Raw genomic sequence first — 12,651 nt, 5'->3', positions numbered from 1 at the left:
CAGATAACTCAAAAAAGGACCAGGTAAATACAGTATTTGTGGGAAATTCATATAGAATATGAACAATAGTTTAACACCCATGAATGTTTTATTGTCAAAACACAGCAAGATATGTTTTATTTTGTAAAAACAAATATTCAGCACACAGTATTTTCGTCCGTATTCACACCACGTAGGAGGATCAAGTCAGCAACCTACAGCATCTCCAACTGGCGGCGCCCTTTTCACAACACATGTATTATTGATTATAAAGCTATTTTTTCTCCTAAAAATATGAAGCATAAACTTCAATCTCCCCGCCAAAAAATACATTTCCAAAAGTGCTTCCACCCTGAAAGGCCCAGCAGGATCATCTGAAATGCCAATAGACAACGTGGGTGCGTGGGTGCGATAGAGAAAGAGAATAGAGAAAGAGGTAAAGAAAAATCCATACATGCAACTGCAAGGTTGACTGTAAGGTTTAAGGATTCTTAAAAGGTCACCTTACAATAGGAGGCTGGCATGATAGACTGCAACAACTGTCTCTTTGTTATTTGACCCAACACATTTCCACCTGCTGATTTATTCAGACATACCTCAGAGGACAGAACAATAGCTTTCAACTATATCCCTCAATGTTCTTGACAATATGGCAGTGTTTTTTTATTAATTTGATATATTGACAGTTTCATTACAAAAATTACACACAAGTAAATTCAGGATTAGGAATCTAAAACATATTTTGTCTAGTGTTTTTTTCATTATACAGCATTGTGGTAAAAAAATTTATGTATAGAAAAATGTCGTAACTTTCAGTAGCCTATGTGCGTAATCACTCCTAGAATTGGACTCAATGCCAAAAATACCCTTAAAGATGGTTGAGTTTCCTCAGTGGTAATCCATCATTAGTGACTGGGTTCTCCTGTGAGGCCTTGGAAACGCTTCTGACTCACCTCTCCCCAGTGACTACTGAAAAGTGAGAGGATGTGTTTTCTGTCACCAGTTTAAAGGGAATGAATTCCCACTAGGTAATTAGCTAGATTAGCATAGTCTGTAACTCTCAGAAAATGTGCAACGGGTTTATGCATATAATATTAGTGGGTTATAATTAGTCTTTGTGTATGTAATATATACAGTACCAGTAAAAGGTTAGGACACACCTACTCATTCAAGGGTTTTTCTTTATTTTTACTATTTTCTACATTGTAGCATTATAGTGAAGACATCACAACTATGAAATAACACATGGAATCATGTAGTAACCAAAAAAGTGTTAAACAAATCCAAATGTATTTTAGATTTGAGATTCTTCAAAGTAGCCAACCTTTGCCTTGATGACAGCTATACACACTCTTGGCATTCTCTCAACCAGCTTCATGAGGAATGCTTTTCCAAAAGTCTTGAAGGAGTTCCCACATATGCTGAGCACTTGTTGGCTACTTTTCCTACACTCTGCAGCCCAACTCATACCAAACCATATTAATTGGGTTGAGGTCGGGTGATAATGGAGGCCAAGTCATCTAATGTAGCACTCCATCACTCTTCTTCTTGGGCAAATACACCTTACACAGCCTGGAGGTGTGTTGGGTCATTGTCCTATTGAAAAACAAATGAAAGTCCCACTAAGCACAAACCAGATGGGATGGTGTATAGCTGCAGGATGCTGTGGTAACCATGCTGCAAAGCACCCCCACACCATCACACCTCTTCCTCCATGCTTCACGGTGGTAACCACACATGCGGAGATGATCCGTTCACCTACTCTGTGTCTCACAAAGACACGGCAGTTGGCACAAAAAAAAATCAATTTTGTACTCATTAGACCAAATGACAGATTTCCATTGCTCGTGATTCTTGGCCCAAGCAAGTCTCTTCTTATTATTGCTGTCCTTTAGTAGTGGTTTATTTGCAGCAATTCAACCATGGCCTGATTCACACAGTCTCCTCTGAACAGTTGATGTTGAGATGTGTCTGTTACTTGAACTCTGTGAAGCATTTATTTGGGCTGCAATCTGAGGTGTGGTTAACTCTAATGAACTTATCCTCCGCAGCAGAGGTAACTCTGGGTCTTCCTTTCCTGTGGCGGTCCTCATGAGAGCCAGTTTCATCATAGCGCTTGATGGTTTTTATGACTGCACTTGAAGAAACTTTAAAAGTTCTTGAGATTTTCCGGATTGACTGACCTTCATGTTTAATGATGGACTGTCGTTTTTACTTATTTGAGCTGTTCTTGCCATAATATGGACTTGGTCTTTTACCAAATAGGGCTATCTTCTGTATTCCACCCCTACCTTGTCACAGCACAACTGATTGGCTCAAAAAAATTAACTTTTAAAATGCCACACCTGTTAATTGAAATGCATTCCAGGTGACTACCTAATGAAGCTGGTTGAGAGAATGCCAAGAGTGTGCAAAGCTGTCATCAACACAAACTTTGAAGAATCTCAAACATAAAATATGTTTTGATTTGTTAAACACTATTTTGGTTACTACATGATTCCATATGTGTTATTTCATAGTTTTGATGTCTTCATTATTATTCTACAATGTAGAAAATAGCAAAAAACAAGTTCAAAATAAGTGTCAAGTTCAATGTTTAAAAATCCCAACGTTGGCTTGGGTTTCAAAGTATTTGTGATCAGAGCTGTGCGTAAGAATATTTTATAAATTAAGCCCCTGGGTTTACGTAATTGACTTATAAGGTCATCATGATTGTATTTTATTGATTTTCAATGTAACCAAAAGGCTGTGTTCCTTGCAGAGACAGAATACATTCTCCACGGAAACAGAAATAATCTCATTCCACCTATGGTGTTGAGAAAGATGTGCACTTGCATAGAGTGAATAGAGTGGTAAAGGTTGCAGGTAATAAAAATGTCTGTGTAAATGTCTGGTCTTTCCTTCTAATAAGTTATTTTGTGGTCAAATCCATTCATTTGGACATAACATGATTTAATATTTGTCCCTAAAATAAAGCTATTAGATAAAGATCTGCTCCCTGAAACGTGTCATTGGTGACCAACAAATGAACACCGTGGGAGACAGAATATTTATGTGTTTGTCAGCAATAGTAATTTTTGCAAGCATTCGATAACGTGGATGTGTGCTTTTGGTTGAAGGAAGCCAGAAAAGATATGCTCTGAGAGTCAAACCTTAACAGATCAACTTTTTTTGTTAGCCTGATCAGTCAAGCAATTGTGTAGCGGAGTGTGTGCAAAAATGATAGTATGGATGTAAATAGTATCTGACTGGATGACACAGGGCTCAATTCAAGTCAACCTTCGATATCTTCCATTTTCTTCTTTATTTCATGGTCAAATTAATTCACAGTAAAAGACTACTAAGGGCTGCGTTTACACAGGCAGCCCAATTCAGATCTTTTGCAAATTGTTTGGCATATCTGATACCTATCTGATATTTTACTTAATGCTAAACAGCAAACAAAACACATGGAATCTGACCTTTTGACTTCAGATTTATACCACATCCATATGTGGACCTCATCCCTGCATGTAGGCGAGTGTAGGCACTCTCTGAACTGTTCTCCCCATTGAGACAGCATTTTCTCGCACGCAGGTACACACAATCACACACACACAATGGAGTGATCAAGCGGGGCGCGGCTGGACCGGGCTGGACTGGAAAAATATATATCCACTAGGCAGTCTGCGCATAAAAGTTCTGTGCACCGGTATAATAATAACAGGCATGCCCTTAACCCCTATACAAACATCAAAGACATAGGAGCAATATGACTGGGGCTGCAGGTGTGAGCACTGCATTTCAAAACTACTTTCCTCAGAATGCACCTTTCCCTAAGGGATGGGAACGGGGTGGTTCAGCTCCACATTAGTATGCCTGTCTACTCATGTTTTTTTATGCAAACGCTTTATTCGATGCTAATAAATAAATAATACTACTACAATTCTCTCCGAAAAACTCAATTCAGAGGAAAACGTCCTCCATTGGATTACTGTTAAAGATAGTCGTTTAGCTGTAGACCCACATAAAGACGAAGTAACCACAGGAGGAAATAGCTCACTAATCAAGTTTCCATCCAACATTTTTATGCCAGTAAAGTGCATTGTCGGATAAAACATTTAATGAGCCCCGATGGAAACATAAAATGTTTCGGTAAACATTACAAATGTGGACAACAAAAAAAATACGCTAGACAAGGTGCGATATTTTAGTCGGTAAAATGAATTATGCGAGAAATGTCGGTGGAAACGCCTTTATGCGCAAATATTGATATAATAACCCTTATATCGAAGTAAACTTGGAGTCACACAATGACATGTTGTGTGGTCCTCCCACTATAACTGGTTGGGAAAGCATGCAGTTTATTAGGCTACAGATTAAGAAAAGTTATCATGAACTTCACAGGGTGGTGAAAGTGCAAGGTGATGAACTTGATACTCCTTCCAATAAATATCGAGGGTCTTATTCTGGTGACATGATCCTCGATGCTTGTTTGCTGTTTGACAAAAAAAAAGAATCTCGCTCTTTTGTCCATAATAATCTCATCATGTAGGATATACATGCGCCAGCACGCTCGAGCGCACGTGCCAATACCAGAGTGGGCACACTCGTCAAATAACTCAACATTTTGTACGAGAAAGCCATACGTAGAGTTGAAGATGCGATGGAAACCCATTTACCTTGTATTTTTATGTGCACTACGTCATCAGGCACAGCATTTTATCTAAAACAACTCAATTTGATGGAAACATGTCTCTGATGGGAACATGCCATATTGTTTGGGAACAAGGCATATTGTTTTTATGCGGATTTTAGACTATTCGCATGAAAATCTGTCGCCAATTGGATGGAAACCTAGCTATTGAAACACATCCCTACATAATGTTTCTTCTCCAAGTTAAAATGATTCGGTTTCCGAGCAATAATCTTTCGACTTCAAAGTCCTGGTCGATTCCTCGAGAAGTGGTATACAATTATCACTATGCGAAGTACGCATCGAGCTCTCCAACGCACCCGCTGCGCCACACTTGCGCGTTGCCTTCATCAGTGAATCATCGCTAGACTGCAACTCCATGAGCTCCAGCTCGTGCTTGGCCGCGGTCTCGAGCACTTTCTGCTTGTTGTAAAAATTGACGAAGTTGTTGATAATGGGGTGAATTGGCAACGCAATGGCAATCACCCCACACAGGAAGCTGATGGCTGCGTTGCACTTGCCTAGAGTGGTTTTGGGGTAAATGTCTCCATAGCCCACGGTGGTCATGGTGATAATAGCCCACCAGAAGGACTGTGGGATGCTACTGAAGAGGGTCTCCGGGTGGCTTTGCTCTATGGTGTAGCCCAGTGCTGAGAACACGAATATCCCTATGCCCATGTACATAAGGAGCAACCCCAGCTCTTTGAAACTCCTCTTCAGCGCATAGGTGAAAGTCTGTAGCCCAGAGGAGTGGCGCGCCAGTTTGAAGACGCGGGCGATACGCATGATGCGAAGCGCCTGGACCGCTTGCTGGACCTTGGCCAGATCCATCATGGCCGTACCCAGGTAAGTAAGGGTCAACACCACGTAGAAGGGAATGATAGCCATGAAGTCTATTATGTTCATAAAGGATAGGAAAAAGTGCAATTTGTTTGGGCAGGACACAAAACGCAGCAGGTATTCCACGGTGAACCAGCCTATGCAGGCTGTCTCGATGGCCTCCAGCATCGGGTGCTCCACAAGGTCCCCCTCTTCATCTTCTACTTGGACTTCTGGAATGGTCCCCACGCACATCACCACGGAGGACACAAGGACGAAGAGGAAAGATGCAACGGCGATGCCACGCGCAGGCAAAGAGGACTCCGGTTTCTCCATGAGTTTCCAAAGGAACTTTAGACATTGCGCTGAGCAGTTGACAGAAGGGTCCCCATCTAGATCATCCAAGATAAGCTTAACTTTGTTGACAATCTCTGCCAGCTCTTCCTCTTTTTCAGCCAGGTAACTTTTACAGCACTCGTCCAAATAGCTTTGGTGAATTTTCCAGAACTCCATCTCTTTAATGAAACAAATTGGACATATACCTCGTTTGATGTGAATCTCACCGAAGTAATACACGTCAATGATACATCTGAAAGCGTCAGGATCCCGGTCGAAATAAAACTCTTTTTTACCCGGGTCATAATCATCACAAAGTGAGTAGATCATGTCGTAATTCAGAGTTGAGCAGTTGATCAGTTCTGCAAGTCTACTCTCCGGGTAGCGGTTAAGCACATCGCCGTCTAAAACTAGCCTCACGCCGCCAATGTTCACGGCCATCTCGGCTTCATCCCTTGTATCCAATTTGTTGCAGTTCTTATATCGGGGTTTGGGTATTGTCCACATCTTTCCTGCTGTCGTAGGCTATTTTTGACGCAGTATAATAACGGGAGGAAATGTCGAAAAGCAATAAACAGACTTGTGTTTCATGTAGGTCACATGAAATGTTTAAAGTGCCGGTAGCCTATAGAAAGTCATTTAAAAAAGAAGGAAAGGCATTGTGCAAAACCCCGCTCAGCGCTCTTCCATGACCAAGTGGCAATTAAGTAATCTCTCTCTCTGTTTTACTCTCACACAAACACACTCACACACACGCACACACTGCTACTGCAGCGCCTGTGAGCTATGTGAGCAAATATCACTTGGTTGCCAACTTTCTGCTTGCAGTTGAATTTACCAAGTTGTCTTGGGCAATAAAAACACAAATATTGCGTATGGTTTAAGTTGAAGTGAGGTGATATGATGTGAGTGAGGTGATTGGATATTGATGTAGAACTTGTTGGTGAGCGCATTGCACAGCCATTACATAGGCCTATTTGTCTTGACAACACATGGTGAAATTAAAAACCGTCTGGGAAATCAAATCAAATTAAATATATTTATATAGCCCTTCTTACATCTGCTGATATCTCAAAGTGCTGAACAGAAACCCAGCCTAAAACCCCAAACAGCAAGCACAATTAATACGAAGATTAGGGGGGGGGGGGGGGGGATTTGTGTGAAGCATAAACACAGAGGTTCAAGCACTCGCCATAATCAGCAGGTTAGGAAGAGTACATTCTTGGCCAAAAGTTTTGAGAATGACACAAATATACATTTTCACAAAGTCTGCTGCATCAGTTAGTATGATGGCAATTTGCATATACTCCAGAATGTTATGAAGAGTGATCAGATGAATTGTAATTAATTGCAAGTCCCTCTTTGCCATGCAAATGAACTGAATCTCCCAAAAACATTTCCACTGCATTTCAACCCTGCCACAAAAGGACCAGCTGACATCATGTCAGTCATTCTCTCGTTAACACAGGTGTGAGTGTTGACGAGGACAAGGCTGGAGATCACTCTGTCATGCTGACTGAGTTCGAAAAATAGACTGGAAGCATCAAAAGGAGGGTGGTGCTTGGAATCATTGTTCTTCCTCTATCAACCATGGTTACCTGCAAGGAAACACATGCCGTCATCATTGCTTTGCACAAAAAGGACTTCACAGGCAAGGATATTGCTGTCAGTAAGATTGCACCTGAATTTACCATTTATCGGATCATCAAGAACTTCAAGGAGAGCGATTAAATTGTTGTGAAGAAGGCTTCAGGGCGCCCAAAAAAGTCCAGCAAGCGCCAGGACAATCTCCTAAAGTTGATTCAGCTGCGGGATCGGGGCACCACCAGTACAGAGCTTGCTCAGGAATGGCAGCAGGCAGGTGTGAGTGTTTCTGCACGCACAGTGAGGTGAAGACTTTTGGAGGATGGCCTGGTGTCAAGAAGGGCAGCAAAGAAGCCACTTCTCTCCAGGAAAAACATCAGGGACAGACTGATATTATTCAAAGGTACAGGGATTGGACTGCTAAGGACTGGGGTAAAGTCATTTTCTCTGATGAATCCCCTTTCCGATTGTTTGGGGCATCCAGAAAAAAGCTTGTCCGGAGAAGACAAGGTGAGCGCTACCATCAGTCCTGTGTCATGCCAACAGTAAAGTATCCCGAGACCATTATGTGTGGGGTTGCTTCCCAGCCAAGGGAGTGGGCTCACTCACAATTTTGCCTAAGAACACAACCATGAATGAAGAATGGTACCAACACATCCTCTGAGAGCAACTTCTCCCAACCATCCAGGAACAGTTTGGGGACAAACAATGCCTTTTCCAGCATGATGAAGCACCAAAAATGATAACTAAGTGGCTCGGGGAACAAAACATCAATATTTTTGGGTCCATGGCCAGGAAACTCCCCAGACCTTAATCCCATTGGGAACTTGTGGTCAATCCTCAAGAGGCGGGTGGACAAACAAAACCCCACAAATTCTGACAAACTCCAAGCATTGATTTTGCAAGAATGGGCTGCCATCAGTCAGGATGTGGCCCAGAAGTTAATTGACAGCATGCCAGGGCGGATTGCAGAGGTCTTGAAAAAGAAGGGTCAACACTGCAAATATTGACTCTTTGCATCAACTTCATGTATGTCACGTCCTGACCTTAGTTCCTTTTTTATGTCTCTGTTTTAGTTTGGTCAGGGCGTGAGTTGGGGGGGGGGCATTCTATGTTGTGTATTCTAGGTTTTGTATTTCTGTATTTGGCCTAGTATGGTTCCCAATCAGAGGCAGCTGTCGATCGTTGTCTCTGATTGAGAACCATACTTAGGCAGCCTGTTTTCCCATTGTGGGTAGTTGTTTTACCATACAGAACTGTTTTGGTTTTCATTTATTTATCTTGTTCTTTTGTATTCAGTGTTCGGTTATTTCATTAAAATATGGACACCTACCGCACTGCACATTGGTCCGATCTTTCCAACTCCTCCTCAGAAGAGGAGGAAAACCGTTACAATGTAATTGTCAATAAAAGCCTTTGACACTTATGAAATGCTTCTAATTATACTTCAGTATTCCACAGTAACATCTGACCAAAATATATAAAGACACTGAAGCAGCAAACTTTGTGAAAATGTATATTTGTGTCATTCTCAAATCTTTTGGCCACGACTGTACACAACCATTCTAGGAGGCACTCTGCCACAAATGTGCTCATTTGATCTTTTCCAGCTCCAAACAGCGTGGTGGCGAGTCAATCTGCAAGTCCAATCAATGAGGAGCGCACATAACAATACAGGCTCCAGACATCACAAGCCAGCAAAAAGAAACTCATGAACTCATAAACACTCAACCTCGTGTGATGGATAGCTGTCGGCTATATTAACCACGACTTACCGTTCTTTGTGCAGCTTCAAATGTCGAACAAAGTTGGAAATGGTTGCGCCTCCGTCTGTAATTTTCTTCCCGCATGTTTTGCAATCCTTTTTTTGTTGATACAGCGTCGTCTTTATATCCGAAAATAATAATTTGGGGTATCATCTTTCCAATGGCTCCATCTGAATTCACCCGCCGATGTTCCTCTGCACTGCCACGCACAATTTGATTGGCTGCTGTCCAATTCAAACTGTAATCCATTAAATAAAGAGTTGGTGCACTGCATACTTTTTTAAAAATAGCATAATATTTTATATTTGGGCTTGGGGAGGGTATCAAGTCAGGTCAAGTCATAAGGCTCAAGTCCAAGTCAAGTCATGAGTCATTGGTGTTAAAGTCAAAGTCGAGTTGCAATTCATCATATTTGTGACTCGAGTCTGACTCGAGTCCAAGTCATGTGACTCGAGTCTACATCTCTGCTATGAAGACACCACTGATCTCGACAAGAGGCGCAACATTCAGAGAAATTCACAATCAAATGGATAGGTGTAAGCAATTATGGAAATTCCAAATGCCCTTAACTAGGTGTCTTCGCTAGACAGACACAGAAAGGGGGGATGAGAAAGAAAGGATGATAAAGAGGTGGGAAGAGAGTGGAAGACAGACAGACAGAGAGAGAGATGGAGAGAGAGAAACAGAGAGAGAAAGACAGCAGTGCAAATGTACTTAGTCTTGAGTATTTCAACAACTCTTCTCTTCCAACTTGTTAGTCAATCATATCTACCTATGGGGGAAGGATGGCCAGCCACACAGGAGGGTGATGTTTACTAAGGAGGAGAAGGAGGCCTTGCTGACCGAGATGCATGCTGGCCATTTCGAAGTGAAGCGCGTGGTTGCCAAAATCAACCTACGCTTCTGACAGGGAATTGTCAAGGAGATGGACATCTGGGCAACTGAAATAACCTTTTGTTTATTAATCACATTCTATTATATCTGAAATTATTATGATTTCAATGAATGTCATATCAGAGAGCACACAATTTTTCAATTTGTCACTTTGCTTAAAGGTCAGTACCGTCTAGCCTGCCAGAAGTTTGAGAGGGCGAAGACTGTGGTGCTGGAGTTGAAGCCCATCAGTTGTTTCACCATGGCACATGATCGGTAAGCGTCCCAATTCAAATTTTGCCCTGATAAGTTGTTTTGTAATGGTTGCTTTATTTGACCACAGCGGAGTTCAATATTATAGAATGTGAGTGTGTGTGTGTGTGTTTGTGTGTGTGTGTCAATATCCTTACAAATATGAAAATCTGCATACTGTATTACACAGATACGAGTAAGAATAAAGTAATCTTCTTTCTAACACTTTAAATGTTAGGGGTGGACCTCATCGGACCCTTCACGAAATCCAGGAATGGCAACAGCTGGTGTCTGACGGCGACCAATCACTTTACCAAGTGGGTGGAGGCAATACCCATTAAGGTCAGTAAAGAAAGAGTATGTGCTTAACTTTAATTTCCCTTCTGTAACCTATTACGGACTCAGAAGGATGTAGAGGTTTTTGACCAGGTAAAAATTATTGTTGGCTGTTCATTTATTTTCTGGCCCTCCAAGAGATATGTAAGAAATGTATTTGTAACATGAAATATAATTGCATTTATTCTCGTTATCAATCAAGGTGAGACTGAACATGGACAAAAGCACAAGAGAAACAGAAGGAGAGCTACCAGAGCAGAATCAAGAAGGAGACCAAGTGCTATGACATCCGGGGCGAATTATTTGGTTTGGAAGAAGAACAAAAGGAAGGCGAGACCTGGGAAACCTCGCTGCTCTTTCGCTCCTAGCTGTGCTGTGTTTTAGTTTCCCTAACACTGATACTTTTCTCTTTGTATTCCTATGGCTACCTCGGTGGAAGCCAACAATCTTCTACAGTTGGAGCAGTTGGACGCCCTACACTTCAGTGAAGCCCAATAGACAAAGTATGTTAAAGCTTTGGTTGACATTTGAGAAAGCAAGAAATGGTAGTTATGCTGAGGTTATAAAAAGGTACCTCTTCGATTTATCTCTTCAAATGACTTTAGGACCATCGACTGTCCGAACCTCCCAGGAGGTATCCCATCCACCAGAACCTGTGAGTTCAGATCAGTCTGATTCTCTGTGCTCTGAGTTGGAGGGGGACCAGCTTGAGGTAGGCTATACCTTCCAAAAGTGTTGAAAGTACATACCATTTATAACACAGCACTAATCCATAAAATGTTCATACAGAAAAGTGTAACCTGTGTGTTTGCTGGTTTAAGTCTCTGTCTCCCACCCTGTTCCTTTTAACTCTGCTCCTGTTCTCCAGGAGCAAGAGGTATTGCCCGACACCCAGAAATGGATCCATCTGATGTCCACCATACCAACCACCCTCCAACTTTTCATTACATCAGATATTCCCAAACTGGGTACGTGCAATGCCGTCGGGGGTACTAGTTGAGTATCTGGGGCACCAGCATTTGTGGGTTCGATTACAGGCTCAAAATGGCCAGAAACAAATAACTTTCTTCTGAAACTCATCAGTCTATACTTGTTCTGAGGAATGAAGGCTATTCCATGCGAGAAATTGCCAAGAAACTGAAGATCTCATACAATGTTGTGTGCTACTTCCTTCACAGAACAGCGCAAACTGGCCCTAACCAGAATAGAAAGAGGAGTGGGAGGCCCCGGTGCACAACTGAGCAAGAGAACAATACATTAGAGTGTCTAGTTTGAGAAACAGACGCCTCACAAGTCCTTAACTGTCAGCTTCATTAAATAGTACCCGCAAAACACCAGTGTCAACAACATCAGTGAAGAGGCGACTCCGGGATGCTGTCCTTCTGGCCTTCTAGACTGAGACTCTCTCACAATTTTCGATTAATAAATAAGGTTTTATATGTAAGATGGCTAAATAAAGAGCAAAATTATTGATTATTGTTATATTATTATTTGTGCCCTGGTCCTATAAGAGCTCTTTGTCACTTCCCACGAGCCGGGTTGTGACAAAACTCACACTCATTCTTATGTTTAATAAATTGATTGTATAGTGTGTGTGTGCCAGATTTACAATGATGGCAAAAAACAACATTTGAGAGTGAGCTGACCTTGGTGCTAGAAGGGGTACGAAGCTGGAGGTTGAATGTTTGAAGGGGTACGGACCTATAAAAAGTTTGGGAACCACTGCATTACATAATCTACAACTACTGTTTTTGTCATGTTGTCAATATCTACTGAGATATCATACTGGGCACATAATATGTGAGATACACAGAAGGATCGGACCCTTTTTTTTTCAATTTTCGCCTAAAATGACATACCTAAATCTAACTGCCTGTAGCTCAGGGCCTGAAAGCAAGGATATGCATATTATTGATACAATTTGAAAGGAAACACTTTGAAGTTTGTGGAAATGTGGAATAAATGTAGGAGAATATAACCCATTAACCCATTAAATCTGGTAAAAGTTTTTTTCCATCATCTTTGAAATGC

General features: G+C 41.6%; 1 protein-coding gene and 1 long non-coding RNA gene across 2 annotated transcripts; one reads left to right on the top strand and one right to left on the bottom strand.

Moving 5' to 3' along the window:
* Positions 1 to 4,483: 4,483 nt before the first annotated feature.
* Positions 4,484 to 6,442, bottom strand: kcnf1b (potassium voltage-gated channel, subfamily F, member 1b). Its single transcript, XM_021574140.2, has one exon. The coding sequence runs from the start codon at positions 6,314 to 6,316 to the stop codon at positions 4,859 to 4,861; it is 1,458 nt and encodes a 485-aa protein (XP_021429815.2). The 5' UTR covers positions 6,317 to 6,442; the 3' UTR covers positions 4,484 to 4,858.
* Positions 6,443 to 10,556: 4,114 nt separating this feature from the next.
* LOC110498572 lies at positions 10,557 to 11,603 on the top strand. The gene is made up of 3 exons (XR_005037606.1): positions 10,557 to 11,123; positions 11,226 to 11,332; positions 11,489 to 11,603. It is a non-coding gene; the product is annotated as an uncharacterized LOC110498572 (long non-coding RNA).
* Positions 11,604 to 12,651: the final 1,048 nt, after the last annotated feature.

Source organism: Oncorhynchus mykiss, chromosome 19 (genome assembly GCF_013265735.2).
Source record: "Oncorhynchus mykiss isolate Arlee chromosome 19, USDA_OmykA_1.1, whole genome shotgun sequence".
NCBI classification, from domain to species: Eukaryota; Metazoa; Chordata; class Actinopteri; order Salmoniformes; family Salmonidae; genus Oncorhynchus; species Oncorhynchus mykiss.
This window is presented reverse-complemented; position numbering and strand designations above follow the sequence as displayed.